Source organism: Schistocerca americana, chromosome 2, assembly GCF_021461395.2.
Source record: "Schistocerca americana isolate TAMUIC-IGC-003095 chromosome 2, iqSchAmer2.1, whole genome shotgun sequence".
NCBI classification, from domain to species: domain Eukaryota; kingdom Metazoa; phylum Arthropoda; class Insecta; order Orthoptera; family Acrididae; genus Schistocerca; species Schistocerca americana.
In genome coordinates, this window is record NC_060120.1 from 445,512,460 (window position 1) to 445,530,139 (window position 17,680).

At 43.6% G+C, this 17,680-nt stretch overlaps 1 protein-coding gene across 1 annotated transcript in view; it reads left to right on the forward strand.

Moving 5' to 3' along the window:
• Nucleotides 1–17,680, forward strand: part of LOC124596100 (UPF0193 protein EVG1) — a 169,195-nt gene that overhangs the window by 57,765 nt on the left and 93,750 nt on the right. Inside the window, exon 2 of the mRNA XM_047135106.1 lies at nt 12,758–12,994. Within this exon, the coding sequence (XP_046991062.1) occupies nt 12,758–12,994 (237 nt within the window). The remainder of the gene's footprint in view (nt 1–12,757; nt 12,995–17,680) is intronic.

Consider the following 17,680-nt stretch of genomic DNA (forward strand, 5'->3'; position numbering starts at 1 on the left):
TGAAATAATGCACTTGATGCTGAATCTTGTACAAAGTCCTACAGTAGACTACACATTGGTGGCCGTTGTTATGACATTCCAGATCATACATTGTTATGAGAAGCAACTCCCATAGGTGTATTTAGTTTGTATTTGAGCACTAGTTCACAGTTATTACACTGATAATTCACATCAGTCATGCCAATCATTGAGGTACGATCTCAAGGGGCTGGTGATGCTGTGTAACAATACTGCTTTATTGCTCATAGCCTGATGCACAAGACATCCACAGGGTGCAAGACTATAAACTGAACAAACTTCTCTGGGGTCCACCCAGATATTGCCACGTGTGTTGTCTGGTCAGAGGCATTACTCATGTTGGTGTCCCCATAAGTACTCAGTATTATACAGTTCATAATTGAAATTTACCTTATTCCCTTATGCTTTGCACTCTGTACATTCTCACTACATTTTATGCTATGTTATTCATGAAGTGCATGTTTTCAAAAAACATTCAAATTTACTGCACACAAATTTAATTTTAGTGTTGTTGATCCTATTAAAATATTTTTATTAAATTTGGTCCTGCAATGCCTTCTTTCTCAAAGGTTTAATTTGTTGCAATTTTCTGGTTGAACCTTTATTTTCTCTCCAAATAAAGAGTCCACAGCTTCATTAATGTATGGATTTGATTTAATTAATCAGTTTTTAGAGTGCTCAAACAGTCATGAACTCAACAACTGAATCTACTGCAGTCTTCCTGTGCTTCAGCATACGTGGTGCCCAAATAGTTTACTATACTTTTGGAACAAATGCAGCAATTTTAAACTACAGTTTTTAAAATGGTTCAAATGGCTCTAAGCACTATGGGACTTAACATCTGAGGTCATCAGTCCCCTTATAGTTTTTAAAATGCTATTTCAATTTTCACAGGCCTAATATTACTTTCACATGATGGAAAATGACTTTCCATTTGATACAAGTATTTGATCACAAATTCACAAAATTATACCTTTTATTTTCTGCAAATATATTTTTACTACTACTACTACTACTACTACTACTACTACTACTACTACTACTTCTACCACTACTATTACTACTAGCTCTAGTACTATTATCGTGGAGAATCTTTCTCTTCACGACTAATAAATGTTGCTTAATATTATGTAAATGTTAATGTGACAGTTTTGTATTATAAGCTAAGCCAAATATTTCCAATTTATTTAGGAAAATTCAAATTAATTGTATTTCCCCCCCAGATACTCATAGTTTATAAAATTTCATGAGAATCAATTTTGTAGCAAAGCTGTCTCTTCTTCAATAACATTCTATTTTAACTTCCGCAACTGAATTGTTAAGGCTAATTACATTTGCAAACTGATTATAACATCACAATATACTTCTGTGTCTAGTTTTGGAATGAATTTTACCAAATCCAGCAGATTTTTTTTTTTTGATAAAGTTGAAAATGTGTAACTTTCAGTAATGTAACCCTTATAACTGTGTTCATGTTTCATATAGCTGTAATGGTCAACTTGAAACTAATTTCATCAGGCATTTGAGTTGACAATCTAAAATCCTCACACTATAGCTTTAGTTATTGCCTGCTGATCTGCACTTCTTGATTTATGACTAACCTGATTTCCTGTAATGTCTGAATTACAGATGCCAATGTTTGCAGAAATAGTGATCTGGAGAGGGAGAAAGATGATGACTGTTACCTTAAAAATCAAATTGTTTCATGAATTATAGAACCATTCATTAACCCTCTCAGATATTTAAACATAAATTTATTACATTTTTATTGACTATAGGATACAGTAATCTTTCACCAAAGTATTAATGAGAGATGTAAAAAATAATTTTGTCTGAGGTCATCTAGAAGAAAAAAACATATGGACAAACAGGAGAAATGGAGATAGCAACATGAACAACACATTTAAAATGGAAACTCTTTGTTCCTGCCAAAATGAAGAACCCATTCAAGCGCCCCCTGCGGGTTCGGGGGTAAGAATAGGCCCGCGGTATTCCTGCCTGTCGTAAGAGGCGACTAAAAGGAGTCTCAAACGTTTCGGCCTTCTGTGATGGTCCCCTCTTGGGTTTGACCTCCTTTTTTCTTCCAAATTTCCGTCGTCAGTGCGTGCCATTTGGGGAAGGACACCTTACGTGGTGTTTTTGTATTGGTCCATCATGCTCCACCATCTTGCATGTTACCTATTGTCGTGTGGGGGGGACTACGCCCAACATCTTCTGGGTGGTCTCCTTCTCGCCTTGTGCGCACTCTTCTTCTTAGCGCCTACGACAACTGTGGACCCTTTCAACACCTAAAATCCAGCACGGTAGCCAGTCCGTTGTGGTGGGGTCGTCATGTACCCTCTTGGTGGTAGCCCCCTGACCACGCAGGGATCGCACTACAGATGCCTGAGCTGTTTCCTCCCCATGCATGCCAAGGAGTATGTGCCCATCTTGTCTGGGGCACGGGGACTCCGGGCAACGGGATATCGGCCAGGTACCCGTTGCTTTGGCTGGGTGGCGCCCTTGGGGAGAGCCCTCGTTCGGAGTAGGTGGCATCTGGGCGGATGTGGCGCAATGAAGCGCAATAAATCACATCAAGCTGGTGGTCGCACGGCCACCAGCGTCTCTAAGCGAGGTAGAGTCGACTTCGATGCTGTGCAGTATGACCCTCAGACGTTCCCCTCATTGGCTGCGCCATGGGAGGGACGCCGATCTAGTGCCAAGCGGGAGCCTTACGTACCGCAATACCTTGTCTGCAGCAGGACTGATGGTGACTCCTTTCTTTCGACGAAGCCTATGTTTTTTGTGGAACACCTGGAGGATAAGTTTGGGGAAGTGGCAGGGTTGTCAAAAATGAGGAATGGGTCCATCCTCCTCAAGACGTCCTCCCCAGCCCAGTCACGAGCGTTGCTCTTGTGTGATAAGCTGGGTGACGTCCCTGTTACCGTCACTCCCCACAGTAGCTTAAATATGGTCCAGGGGATTATTTACCATCGTGACCTCTTGTTGCAATCCGATGACGAGCTGAGAGCCGACTTGGAAGGATGTGGTGTGCATTTTGTCCGTCGCGTCCATCGAGGACCCAAGACAAACAGGGTGGCCACCGGTGCCTTTATCTTGGCCTTCGAGGGTGATGTCTTGCCCGAGAAGGTCAAGGTGATGGTTTACCGTTGCGACGTCAAGCCATACGTGCCTCCCCCGATGCGGTGCTTCCAGTGCTGGAAGTTTGGGCATATGTCCTCCCGTTGCCCATCCAGCGCTACATGTCGAGATTGCGGACGCCCCTCTCATCCTGATTCTCCATGTGCACCTCCGCCTGTATGTGTTAACTGTGGGGAGCACCACTCTCCATGCTCGCCGGATTGCCCCGTTCTTCATAAGGAGCGGAAGATCATGGAATTTAAGACCCTGGACCGGCTTACTTATCGAGAGGCTAAACAGAAATATGAAAGGTTGTATCCTGCTTCCCTTCGGACATCTTATGCTGCAGCCACGTTATCGTCGCCCGCACGAGCGACGGTTGTCGCTTCATCTGTGCCGCCTTCAGTGGGCCCTCGGGGCCATGTATCTCTGTCTGCCCCCCTCGTGCCTGGGGGCAAGCCTTCCTCTCTTGCCCCCTTAGCAGTTGGGGGCAAACCCTCTTCTGTCGCTCCCCCCAAGCTTACTTCGGGAGTGACATCTGCCCCACAACCGGGAGGCTCGATTCCTCCCCCTCCTTCTCCGGCGGCGTTGCCTCCGCCGGTTCCTCTCTCGCGGAAGGGGTCCCTCGGGGCTGTCCCTTCCTCCGTTTCTTCTCCTTCCCAGCCAGATGTCAGCCAGTGGCTGAAGGTTCCGCCACCTGCTGGTCGTAGGGCTTCTGCGTCGTCGTCAGCCTCCGACGCTCCTTCAGAGAAGCTCTCCCAGCCCTCTCACCCTAAGGGCAGACACGAGAAGAAGGAACGGAATGTGTCCAAGAAGAAGGACGTTCCGGCGGTTTCAGCACCGCCTGCTGTACATAGTCCTGGCTCCGGGGATGAGGTGGAGATCCTCGCCTCTGCCGCGGATCTCGCCCTCACGGAACCCTTGGGGGCCTCTCCTATGGACTCAGCTGACTCTCCCCTAGTGGCGGCGGTTGGCTCTGAAGCGCTGTCTGCTTCTTAGTCGCCTTCACGCCCTCCCAGTCCCTTCCTGCTTCCATTCTCCAATGGAACTGCGGCGGTTATTTCCGCCACCTGCCAGAGCTCCGGATGCTTCTGAGTGATTCCCCTGTTCTCTGCATTGCTCTGCAGGAAACTTGGTTTCCTGCACTGCGGACCCCCGCCCTTCGCGGTTATCGGGGATACTATAAGAACCGTGCTGCCTGTCAACGAGCGTCAGGTGGGGTTTGCCTCTTTGTTCACCACTCTGTCTGTAGCTCGCCAGTACCCCTTCAGACGCCTTTAGAGGCAGTTGCTGCCAGGGTTGAGCTCTCGCCGGCTATTACTGTTTGCTCTGTTTACATTCCTCCGGATGGGGAGCTCCCCCGCCATGTCTTGGCTGCGCTGCTGGCTCAACTCCCACCACCATTGCTGCTTCTGGGCGATTTGAATGCCCACAATCCTCTATGGGGTGGGACTGTCTCCGATGATCGCGGTCGGGCCGTGGAGCATGTGTTGGCTCAGCTCGACCTTAGCCTCTTGAACACCGGTGCTCCCACGCATTTCAGTGTGGCCCATGGCTCGTTCTCGGCCATCGATCTCTCTATTTGCAGCCCTGGACTTGTCCCATCCCTCCACTGGAGGGTGCATCCTGACCTGTGTGGCAGTGACCATTTTCCCATCTATTTGTCACTGCCACAGTGTCATTCTTCTGGGCGCTTGCCCCGCTGGGCTCTCCACAGGGCTGACTGGCCAGCTTTTACTTCCGCTGTAACCATTGCGTCTCCCCCACAGGGTGACATTGACGAGGTGGTCCGTGTTTTCACCACGTCCATCATTTCGGCGGCCGAGGCTGCCATCCCCCGTTCCTCTGGCCTCCCTCGGCGGAAGGCTGTCCCCTGGTGGTCGCCGGAGATTGCTGAGGCTATTCGCGACCGTAGGCGGGCTCTCCAGCGTCATAAGCGGCACCCGTCTCTGGAGACCCTCATCGCCTTTAAGAGGCTCCGTGCCTTCGCCCGTCGTCTTATTGCACGGCGTAAGCAGGAGTGCTGGGAGAGGTACGTCTCCTCCCTGGGCTCCCGTGTCTCGTCCTCGCACGTGTGGTCCCGGATCCGGCGGATTTATGGCTCCCAGACCCCTATGGGTGTCCCTGGGCTCTCCTTGGACGGCGCTGTCTGCACGGACGCTGCCGCCATTGCTGAACGACTAGCCGCGCACTTTGCTCAGAGCTCTGCGACTGCATCCTATCCCCCCGCCTTTCGCTCTCTAAAGGAGCGAGCCGAGCGGACGCCGTTCTCATTCCACGCGCGTCGTTCTGAAACATACAATGCTCCTTTCAGCGAGAGGGAATTCCTCGCCGCCCTCGCCGATTGCCCTGATACAGCACCAGGCCCAGACAGCATCCACGCGCAGATGCTGAAGCATCTCTCCAGGGACTGCCAGAGACACATTCTCGCGATATTTAATCGCATTTGGAGCGAAGGCGTGTTCCCGTCGCAATGGCGGGAGGGCGTTATTGTCCCCATCTTGAAACCCGGTGCGGACCCACTGGCGGTGGACAGCTATCGTCCCATTACCCTCACCAACGTTTTGTGCAAATTGCTCGAACGTATGGTGGGGCGGCGTTTGTGTTGGGTCCTTGAGTCGCGCGGTCTCCTCGCTCGATCCCAGGGTGGCTTCCGTCGGGGCCGGTCTGCAGTGGACAATTTGGTGCGGCTGGAATCTGCTGTCCGTACGGCTTTTGCCCGACGTCAGCATCTTGTTGCTGTATTTTTCGATCTGCGGAAGGCGTATGACACCACATGGAGGCATCACATCCTCGCCACGTTGTATGAGTGGGGTCTTCGTGGTCGGCTCCCGGCTTTTATTCAAACCTTTCTATTGCACCGCTCTTTCCGGGTGCAAGTCGGTGCCGTCTCTAGTTCTTCTTATACACAGGAAAATGGGGTCCCACAGGGCTCGGTGTTGAGTGTGTCCCTATTCCTAGTGGCCATTAATGGTCTGGCTGCAGCAGTGGGGTCGTCGGTGTCTCCTTCTTTGTATGCCGACGACTTCTGCATCTCATTTAGCTCCACGACTACGGGAGTCGCCGAACGCAGGTTGCAAGTCGCCGTTCGCAAGGCAGCATCATGGGCTCTGGCTCATGGTTTTCAGTTCTCTGCTGCCAAGACTCGGGTTATGCACTTCTGCAGGCGTCGGACGGTCCACCCTCATCCTGACCTTTACCTTGACGGCCACCTGCTTGAAGTGGTGGACACTTGCCGCTTCTTGGGACTCGTGTTTGATGCCCAGCTCACATGGGTTCCTCATGTTACTCGGCTGAAGCAAAAATGCTGGCGGCACCTCAACGCCCTCCGCTGCCTTAGCCACACGTCTTGGGGTGCGGATCGCTGCACGCTGCTGCGATTGTACAGAGCCCTTGTGCAGTCTCGGCTTGATTATGGGAGCCTGGCTTATGGGTCTGCATCACCCTCAGTGTTGCAGTTGTTAGACCCCATACACCACTGTGGGGTCCGGCTTGCAACTGGCGCTTTTCGAACGAGCCCCGTGGATAGTCTACTGGTGGAGGCCGGGGTTCCACCGCTGTGGATTCGCCGCCATCGTCTGCTCGCCGACTATGCTGTCCACGTTCATTGCTCGCCAGACCATCCCAATCGTCGCCTGCTTTTCCCTGCTATGGTCCTCCATCTGCCCGAACGGCGACCTAGGTCTGGGCTTTCCGTAGCTGTCCGTGTCCAGTCCCTGCTGTCAGAACTGGGGTCATTCCCTCTTCCGCCTCCCTTCCGGGTCCGTGCACCTACGCCTCCCTGGTGTTTGTCCCGGCCGTCCATCCGTCTGGACTTGGCACAGGGACCCAAGGACTCGGTTCCGCCTGTGGCCCTCCGTCGCCGTTTTCTTGCGCTCCTCGCCTCATTTCCGGGCTGTGAGCCTGTCTACACTGATGGTTGCCTGGTTGATGGTCGCACTGCCTACGCTTTTGCTCACGCTGCCCATGTTGAACAGCGCTCCTTGCCAGCTGGCTGTAGTGTTTTTACTGCAGAGCTGGTGGCCATCTTGCGCGCTCTTGAGCATATGCTTTCCTGCTCAGGTGCGTCCATCGTCATCTGCAGTGACTCCCTGAGCAGCCTCCAGGCCATCGACCGCTGCTATCCCTCTTCTCCTCTGGTGTCCTCTATTCGGGAGTCTGTTTCCACCATTACCCACTCTGGTCGTTTGGTGGTTTTTGTTTGGACGCCAGGTCACGTTGGCATCCCAGGGAACGAACGTGTTGACAGGCTGGCCAAAGGGGCGATAGACACCCCAGCTTTGGAGATCGGCCTTCCGGCTCGCGACCAGCAGCTGGTGTTGCGCCGTAAGGTGCTTGGGATGTGGGCAGCTGAGTGGCGTGGCATGACAGCCCCGAATAAACTGCGGGCTGTCAAGGAGACGACCGCTGTGTGGCGTTCCTCCCTGCGGGCTTCTCGCAGGGACTCAGTGGTCCTGTGTCGGCTGCGCATCGGCCATACATACCTGACGCACGGCCATCTGTTGCGTCAGGAGGATCCCCCCCTGTGTCAGTGTGGGTCCCGGCTGACGGTCGGCCACATTTTGCTGGAGTGTCCTCGACTGCGCACACTCCGGCATTCTTTTAATCTCCCGGGCACTTTGGCTCTGGTTTTATCCGATGATGCCTCCATGGCTGATGACGTTTTAAATTTTATCCGTGGTAGTCCGTTTTATGGTTCGATTTAGGGAGGTCCTGCACCTTTCCCTTTCTGTGTCTTTTGTCCTTGTGTCTGTTGCTGTTCTGGTGTGCCGTGCGATGGTTGACTCTTTCCCATTTTTGTTCTCGTGGTCAGTCAACCAGTCTCCAGCCATCTTCCTTTCTTCTGTTTCTTCTGTTTCTTTCTGTCTGGTGTTCCTCTGTCCTGTTCTTGTCTGTATTGTTTGTTGCTGCATTTGTGTTCTTTTAGCGCCTGGAGGGACGTCTCCTCCCCCTTTGGTTTTTACCTGCTCTGTTGCTTTTCGGCTTGCCTGATTTTGGAATGGGGGACTGATGACCTTCGCTGTTTAGTCCCCCTTAAACATCCCAACAACCACCACCACCCATTCAAGCATCACTTCTGTTTTGATTTATTGGAAGATCCAGATTGCAGTGGCCTCCCATATGTTGTTACAGATGATAATATTTTCTTGAAAAATATATGATAGTAAAACTGTATTATATGCCATGTTCAAAGTAATGAAAAGTAAATTTTGATGGCAATATTTTATGCATGCAAGAAATGGACATATGTCACAAGCACTGGATGGGATTAAATTCAAACCAAACACTACCCTCAAAAATGTGGTTGGCAATTCGAAACCTTTTTGAGTGGCCGAGCATTCAGTAGGACTTTTGATTTGATTTGATTTATTATTGTTCCTGTATATCATACAATTTGTACAGCAAAGCACATCATGATATAGGACAAGTGAATTTGAAAAATTATGTTAAGATGGTATACGACGAGAGATGACAGTAGTGGCACATAACTCACATAGCAGATGAGAGATGACGGTGGTGCATACTGCACATAGCAGAATACATATGAGATACAGACAGAATATGAGTAACAAACAATAATTAAATTATCTTACTAAGTAGAAGTATCTAAACGTGAATATACAGCTTATTACAAGTAACTAAAATACTGTGGTACATAGTCCACGTAGCAGAATACATATGAGATACAGACAGAATGTAGATAAGATACAATAATTAAATTATCTTACTAAGTAGAAACATCTACAACTGAATAAACAGCTTATTGCAAGTAATTACAATTTTGTTTTAAGAAAATCATGTATGGAATAGAAACAGTGATTTAGTAGCAATTCCTTTAGTTTAATTCTCATTATTTTTGGGTTTTTGCTTGTTTTTATGTCTGTTGGGAGGTGGTTGAATATTTTAATGCCCATACATTTAACCCCATTTGCATATAATTTTGTGTTGTGGGCTATAATTTGTAACTGTGTTTTGTTTCTGGTGCCATGTGTGACGGTCTGCATTTCTGTCGAGGGCGTCCAAGTGCTGTACTGTAAGACAAGCTAGTTCCAATATATAGAGGCATGGCAGTGGCAGGATTTTTAGCTGTTTAAATAGTAGTTTACAGTGTTCAGTTCTTTTTTTACATTTCATTATTCTTACTACTTGTTTTTGTAACTTGAAAATTGTGGGAGAATCATAGCTCTTTTCCCAGAAGATTAGGCCATAGCTCAAGACAGACTCAAACAGGGCATGATACACCAGCTTCAAAGTATGTACACTGGCTGTGTCTTTTAATGATTTTAATAGACAGCAGGTTTTACTAAGCTTTTGTGACAATGACTCAATATGTGGTTTCCAATTTAGTGTGTTACTGATGGTCTGATGGTAAGTCCAAGAAATTTGGTGTCCTGCCTGTTCATAATGTCATCTTTGCCGATAACTATAACAGCATTGAAGGGGGTTAGATTCTGTCTAGCATGGAAGTTCATACTTACAGTTTTTTTGAGTATTTATGAGTAGTCTATTTGCTTCGAATCACGATTGTAAATGGCGAGTAGTTTCATTAACTGCATCTTGCAATGTGTCACCTCTACTGGTTATCAGGATATTTGTGTCGTCCGCATACAGAAAGGAGCTGGCATTTGGTATGTGTTCTGGGAGATCATTTATGAACAATATGAAAAGAACAGGGCCAAGGACAGATCTCTGTGGGACGCCATTTGTTGTATGTAGTATATCTGACCTGCAGTGTCTGAATGTCTCTGATTTTCTTATTTCTACACATTACTTTCTTTGACTAAGATAGCTATGGAACCAATTGTGGGCTACACCTCTAATACCATACTTATGGAGTTTCATAAGCAGCAGCTTGTGGTCGACCATGTCAAAGGCCTTGGACTGATCAAGAAATATACTGACAGCAGGTTGTTTATGGTCAACAAAACTTGAGCACTTTTCTAGAAATGCATACAAAGCATGTGTGGTGGACCTATTTTTCCTAAATCTGTATTGGGAAGATGTGATTATGTTGTTAGAATTTAAACATATTTCTAATCTAGTTAACATACAGTATTCAAGTATTTTTGAGAAGACAGATAGTATAGCAATTGGCCTATAGTTTGTCATGTCCATTTTCTCTCCCTTCTTGTAGAGAGGTATAATTTTAGCAAGTTTTAGCTGGTTTGGAAATGTTCCCTCTAGAAATGAGGTATTTATGATATTTGGCAGGGGTCCACTGATGTAATTTGAACACTTATGAAGTAAGAAGCAGGGTATCAGATCATGCCCTGCAGAATAAATCGTTTTGACTCTTTTTTTAATAATGTCTTCAATTTATACGGTGTTGTAGGAGATAGGAAAAAGGAGTTCAGAGGAGTATTATTTTTGAGACAAGAGTGTGCAGTGTTTGGAGAGCTAGTCAGGAGATTTGTGGGAGGAGAGTGAACAGTATTTGAAGAATTGGTTAGGAGATTTGTGGAAATTTCTGAAAAATAGCTGTTGAATTTATTGGCAATGTTATGTGCATTTTCAGTCTTTAGTCCTTCTATATTTAATGTTATTTTATCCTCTATCCTTAACTTTCTACCAGTCTGTTCATTTACTATACCCCAGATGGTCTTACATGTGTTGGAAGAGCACCTAATTGTTTTATCATTATGAGCTTTTTTAGCCCATTTGATAACTCTCCTGTATGTGTTTTTGTAATTTTTATAGTATACCTTGAACTCTTTGGATTTGCCACTGTCCAGTGCTAAGTCTGTGCAGCAGCCTCATCTTTTCTGATGAAGTTTTAATACCTTTTGTGACCCAAGCATTCTGTTATTTGTTAGTGATGGTCTTTGTTTTCTCTGGGAAATGGCAATTAAAGTAATATTCAAATATCTGCAGAAAATTGTCATAATTTTCATTTGTTGTTGAGGAAGTAAATACACTTTGCCAGTCTTCTTTCTCTAAGCTAAGTACAAAGTTGTTTATGTTGCTATCACTATAACTTCTACATTTAATAACTGTTTCTCCTGTTGGGAGTACATTGAGTAGTGGATTAAAATATATTGTTAGTGCACTGTGATCTGAAAAACCAAAAAAATGGTTCAAATGGCTCTGAGCACTATGGGACTCAACTTCTGAGGTCATTAGTCCCCTAGAACTTAGAACTAGTTAAACCTAACTAACCTAAGGACATCACACATATCCATGCCTGAGGCAGGATTCGAGCTTGCGACCGTAGTGGTCTCGCGGTTCCTGACTGCAGCGCCTAGAACCGCACGGGTGAAAAACCAACATCTATAATTTTTACAGTGCAATTAGTGTTAGTAGCAACCTGATCAAGACAGCTGTTTAATCTCATAGGACATATAACTTTCATATTTAAGTTGAATGACATCATTAAATTTACTAATGGGGACTTTTGAGCAGATTCTTCAAGGAGATCAATGTTGAGATCACCACATATTATTATATTTTTTGAGTTGTTGTGACAAGCTTTCTCTAGCAATAGTGCAAAGTTTCTGAGGAAGACTGAAAAGTTACCACTAGGTGATCTATATACACACATTATATACATATGTAGATTGGCAAGTACTACCCCAGCTATTTTGATGTCTTTGTCTAAGGAATACACTTCACAGGGATGGAAAGGTTCACAGCTAATGCTATTTATTATGTAAATACAAGTTCCACCACCTTTGTAATTTTTCCTAGAATAGTGGTGGACTAATCTGAAGTTTTGCATATACTGATAAGGTAATTCTGACTCTTTTAGCCAGTGTTCACTAATACACAGTAAGTGCATGTCTGACAAAACATTAGTATCACTTGTAAGAATTTAAAGTTCACAAAGAAACTGTTCTTATCAGTGGAATATTGTTGATTAATTACCAAGTTTTATTCTTTCAAACACACCAATTTTATTTTCCTCATTCACTATTATTTTTTATTCATTTCCTACACCTAGCAATGTGGCGCAGCAGTTAGTACACTGGACGCGCATTCAGGAGGGCAACGGTTCAAACACGCGTCCAGCCGTCCTGGTTAAGGTTTTCTGTGATTTCCCTAAATCACTTCAGGCAAATGCCAGGATGCTTCCTTTGAAAGGGCATGACTGTCTTCCTGCTCCATCCTTCCCTAACCCAATAGGACTGATGACACCATTGTTTAGTCCCCCTCCCCCCCCCCCCCTCCCTAAATCAACCAACCAACCATTTTACACATCACTATTTTTTAATTCATTTTCTAAGTCACTGACACTTAGTGTAGTTGAAAACTAATTATAATTTTGTTGTTTAAATCGTTTTTTGTTCACCATATTACCCATATGTTTTGGTTTGTTACTAATAAATTCGGCTTTGTGTCCTAAATTTCAAAACTTTTTAATGTTACTGTAAATTGGAAAGTTGTCATAGCATTCTACCAAAATACAAATATTAACATAAAAAAGAATGTCTGAAGCTTATGTTTACGATCTTTCCCAATTTTCTCCAAGAATCTTCATAATATGTTAACAGAAGTTCACTCATGTAGAACTGTACCTTCAGGGTGTTAATTCTTTGTTTTCCACTAACGCATTTAGCCAGATACCTGTGTGGGTTCACCACCTGCCAAGCACATGTGTGGTGTGGGGTGTGTGTGTGTGCAGGCCTAATCACTGAGAGCCGTCTGACAACCCTGCAGCGTCAGCGAGTGCTGGACTGTGTAGCGCATGGCAGCTCGTTGCCTCCGCCATCCTCAGGAGGTCGCAGCTTCCGCCCACGTGCTGCTTCTGCCCCCTCACGCCCTACAGCTGCATCACAGCTGTGTGCACGCAGGCGCTCACTCAGAGACATCGAGCAGTCTGGAGCTTACCTGCCCCCACCACTGCCACGGCTCTTCACAGGTGTGCCAGCTGTCTGTCCAAACAGTTTGTTCATTAAACATATCAAACAGTATATGAAATAGGGGCAATGTGATTTAGTTATTGTTTTTAAAATTTGTATATATAACGATAAGGCTTTGAAGATATGTGGGGAGGGCAGCAGACCAAACAGCTGCTATTGTTACAATCACTTGAAACACCAACAATTCTCATTCATGTCTTGTAAAGTAATGTCCGTGGAAGTCATCGCTTTACCTGGTTTCTTCTTGATAGCAGCAGCTCCAGAATCATCTTCTGTGGCCTTCCTCTTACTAGATAGATATATTTCTTCTGACTGTGTCACGTTGATAAACCATAATCTTCATGATACAAAATTTTTGTAAAAGGAATCTTACTGGACATAGATTTTTCCTCCTGCTAAATAAAACCCCACTCCAAACTTGTAATAAACACTATGTTGAGATGCAAGTTTACACACAAAAGATAGAGTATGTCTATGAAACATCCTACCATGGAGGCATCCTAAACAAGAGAAGTGATTAATAAAAGAAAACTGTTAACAAATGAACATTAAAGAAATTGAGGTTACTGAGACAACATTGATTCTATACCATGTTGCAGCGGTGCGGTTCTTTCCACCCCTTTACGATGGACCTGCACCTACCTGTGAACATTGTCTCAGCAGACCATCAGTAGGTAAGCCGAGTGAAACCTACTGTACTTCGACGTGAACCAGGCTGCAATTAAAGTCGCTAATCTACATTTCAGGAGAAACATGAAATGAAAGGTTGGAAATTTTGTCCACAATTAATATATTCTGAAACTTAGGTGAACAAGTATCACTGCCAAGCCCATGCTAGTCTTAACACAGTCATTCATAATCCCTTTCATTCACATTAGCAAGTTCATGGGTTTGCATTTCCAAAAACGTAATAGCTACAAAAATACTGTTTTTGTTTGAGAATGCTCGCCAAATATTAAGTCTGTCGGTACCAAATGCAGTCACAGTTTTTAGCCACCCACCTGCTCAATACGCCACATGGAATATATGTCTTTTCGCATCACAAAATTCACTTAAAAATTCCAAAATTTCTACACACACATCAGAATAATTATGCCATCACTTTCCAACACTTTTGATGTATGAAACACTGATAGATCCGGCAACTTATCGTTTTCACCGAAACTACTACTGCACATGTCCGATCTCTTTCATGGCTAGGCTTCGACTCTCTCTAGAATACTCTGTCTTCTCTACCAGCAGAGAAAGGCATGCAAAGAATATTGCTTTACCATTGTTCAGTTTACTTAACAGCCAATAGCAAAACAACATTCTCCCACATCAGTCCGCACTTTTCATCCGTAACCAATCACAAAATAGTAAACCTCATGACTGCACTTTTTACCTACATAATTATCTAATGTACTGAAGTTTTGTTTATGCATAAAGTTATTTACTATTGTTATTTATACCTGAATTAACTTTCCCTTTACCATAAACTTACTTCATAAATCTATTCTACAAAAATCCCCTTTGTCCATATCCATACTTCTTCGAAATGTTCCCACACTAAATCCTACTACACAACTTGTTAAACAATTATCTTCATACTAACCTTAACCCACACTCACGCATCATTCATACTGCTAAAACACATTTATAACATTTTACATACACAAAAAGAAATAACACTTTATGAAAATACTACAACAGTTAATGAAAACCATTCTATTACTTTAGTGCACTCTAGTGGGCACAATGGAAGCTAAAATCACATTCCCCCTATCCAATATTGTCCTCTATTGACTGACACATAAACTATGTGCATGTCGAGTCTCACATCACCGTCTGTCACTATCCAGCTCTGAGACACATCTCCCGCTTAACCACCTCCAAGGCACAATCGTTATACGGCGCTACGCCTCAGTGTGTAGTATAATCTTGTTAGGTTTATCCTCCTATAAACATGAGAAAGAGAGAGACAACAATTTAAAAATTAGTCTTTCAGGTATTCCAGTTTAGGTACACTACAACTGCCCCCTACTGTATACAGACATTGTCCAGACTTTACAGGATGACAGTATACAGCAGTGATGAACTTTGCTGGTTGCTTAGGGTATGTTTATCACTGTTCGGAGTAGACATCACATCACATTACATTTTCTATATTAGGTCCTTGACCTGGTGGGGATCAATATCCTGTATTGTTTGGCCTGATATAATGAGTTGTTTTTTTTTTTTTTTTTTTTTTTTTTTTTTTTTTTTTTTTTTTTTTTTTTTTTTTTTGGTCGTCCTACATGTGTCAGCGTCTTTACTTTTTACCCATTATTTTATATTAATTTTCCAAAATTCTTTTTTACTATAATATTAATTAAAATATTTAACCTCTTGTGTGTGCTCCCCTTAATTCAGCTGATGTTTTCATACATATTGTCCCTGCAGTGGGTGTATTGATTTTCTAAGTCCAGTTGCCTCTCTGTATTGTTAGTGCATAACTGTTGCACAGTACTGTAGCCTGTCAGTATGTCCATGCAGCATCATGACCTCATGTGCATCTTATTCCCGCCAGAGCCACATCAAAGGAGCCATATAAGTTCCCGTCTACTTCTTTGTAGACTACGACGAACCCTACATCACCATCACAGCAGAGTCCAAGGAAGCCACTTCGTACAATTAGCACCGTGATGGTTGTCCTCTCTCTCTCTCTCTCTCTCTTTCTTTCTTTCTTTCTTTCTTTCTTTCTTTCTTTCTTTCTTTTATATACACATTTAATATGGCCAGTGCACTATTGTTTAACTTTCGATAAGCCTCATTGATAGTTTGCAGGTGAACATCCACATACTGCTACAATAGTTTACTATTGAACATGTACGAGCAGTAAAAACCTAACCACACTGCTCTTGAAGAATAACAAGGTATGTATGGAACAGACACTGTCATTGTTTTAACACACGGCCTAATTTTGTTACACTTATTTCACGGATGCATTGTTGTTGATCCAACCAATACAGGCTCCTCGTCTGGAACTCAGCTGTGGACTGACTGTCTTGGGACCAAACATCGGGCCCTTATATATCCTCACAATAATAGGTACTGAAACTGCACATTGTTCGGAGTTAAATTTACAGAAATTACAATTTAAACTTAACTCATTAACTTAACTGAATACATCAAAAAATTTGTTCTTTTCAACAGTTTCTTCTACTACCAGGGTTAGGTCGAATTATTTGTTTAAATGATGAAATTAACAGATATCGTCATGCAAACAATAGTTTTGACAAAACTGTTAATTACTATGTTTTCAGAAAGAGCCAAATAGATACTTTAGGATTACTAGTATTTCATCTCCCAAATGTTTACAATTATTACAGAACAATAGAATGTAAGTTATGAAACAATTACTGATTTCACCCTATAACAAAAATATTAACTAGGAATAGTCAAAATAAATTAGAAAATCAATTACATGCACAAAACTAAGCACAAAATTAGATCTGGTGTTATATTCTTTAAAACTGAGGACCAGCCTTTCTTTTTATGTAAATACAGTTTATACCCATATATATTAATCGTAATTAGTTAGACTTGAAAAAATGAATTTTAAGGAGGCAGATGGCAAAACAAGAGGGGAAGTAAAAATATCCCAGCTTGCTTCAACACAGACAGCACAACAAATTATCTATCGAGGGCAAGTTAAATTTGTTACCATTTTTTCTTTCATCACTTCCCTCCTGTGGCCAATTACTATATGGATTTTTAGTGTCCACTGACAGTGGATCTAGAACTCTGGTATGTGGACCCTTTGTTCCATAGGTACCAGGTCACAGTAACCAGAATCATGTTCTCTCCTATCCCATTTTTTGGTACTCGTAGTTTCCTGTCTTGACGTAGTTCTTGTTTTGTTATGCTGGTTGTGTCCACTGTTATTGTTATAGTGGTTTCCATTATGTGATGTATCAGCCTTTATATTCCTGTTCTCAGCTGGAGGTTAACCCTCTTCATAAATGAGATTGAACAAGACGAGACTAGAGAGGAAGCACTTGAGATTGTTTTTGTTATTGTCACCAATTTTTTTTTTTTTTTGAAATGTGGTGACAACCAGCTCTTGAGTACCTTTAAGATTCAACATGTGATACTGGATTCATCCAGTGACATGTCTTATTGAGATATTTTTCAAAATATTGATGCAATCCTCCCTGTTTACTGTTAAAGGTCTGAGGGTAAACACCTCACAAAGCAACTTTTCTTGTACAGGGATTGACCAATATTTGTCAAGAAATGCTTGCTCATATTCTACATAACTTAGGCTGGTGCTGTCATTGGTATTGGATGTTGCAAATTATATTCGCTTTCTTCATCACCAGGTAAGCTTTCCCACTTCCAGTCAGATCTATTCAGCTTTGATTATTGGTTGTGATCAGCCCCTTTGAACTCCACTACCATTCTCTCATCTGCTGCATTCATATCTGAGTCAATTTTAACAATTATTTTGCTTTTCTTCTGCATTATCACTTCTTCCATGACATCTATGTACATTTTATGCTCTTGTATAAACGTTTGTGCAAGCGTAGTGTCACTATCGAATAATCCAACCTCGACTCTTTCAATTAGTTTCTTCATACCCTTGTCCATATGTTCTTGGTATTTTTTCACGAATTCATGACCTAGTTTCAATTGTTCCACCTCTCCACATACCCATGCACAAC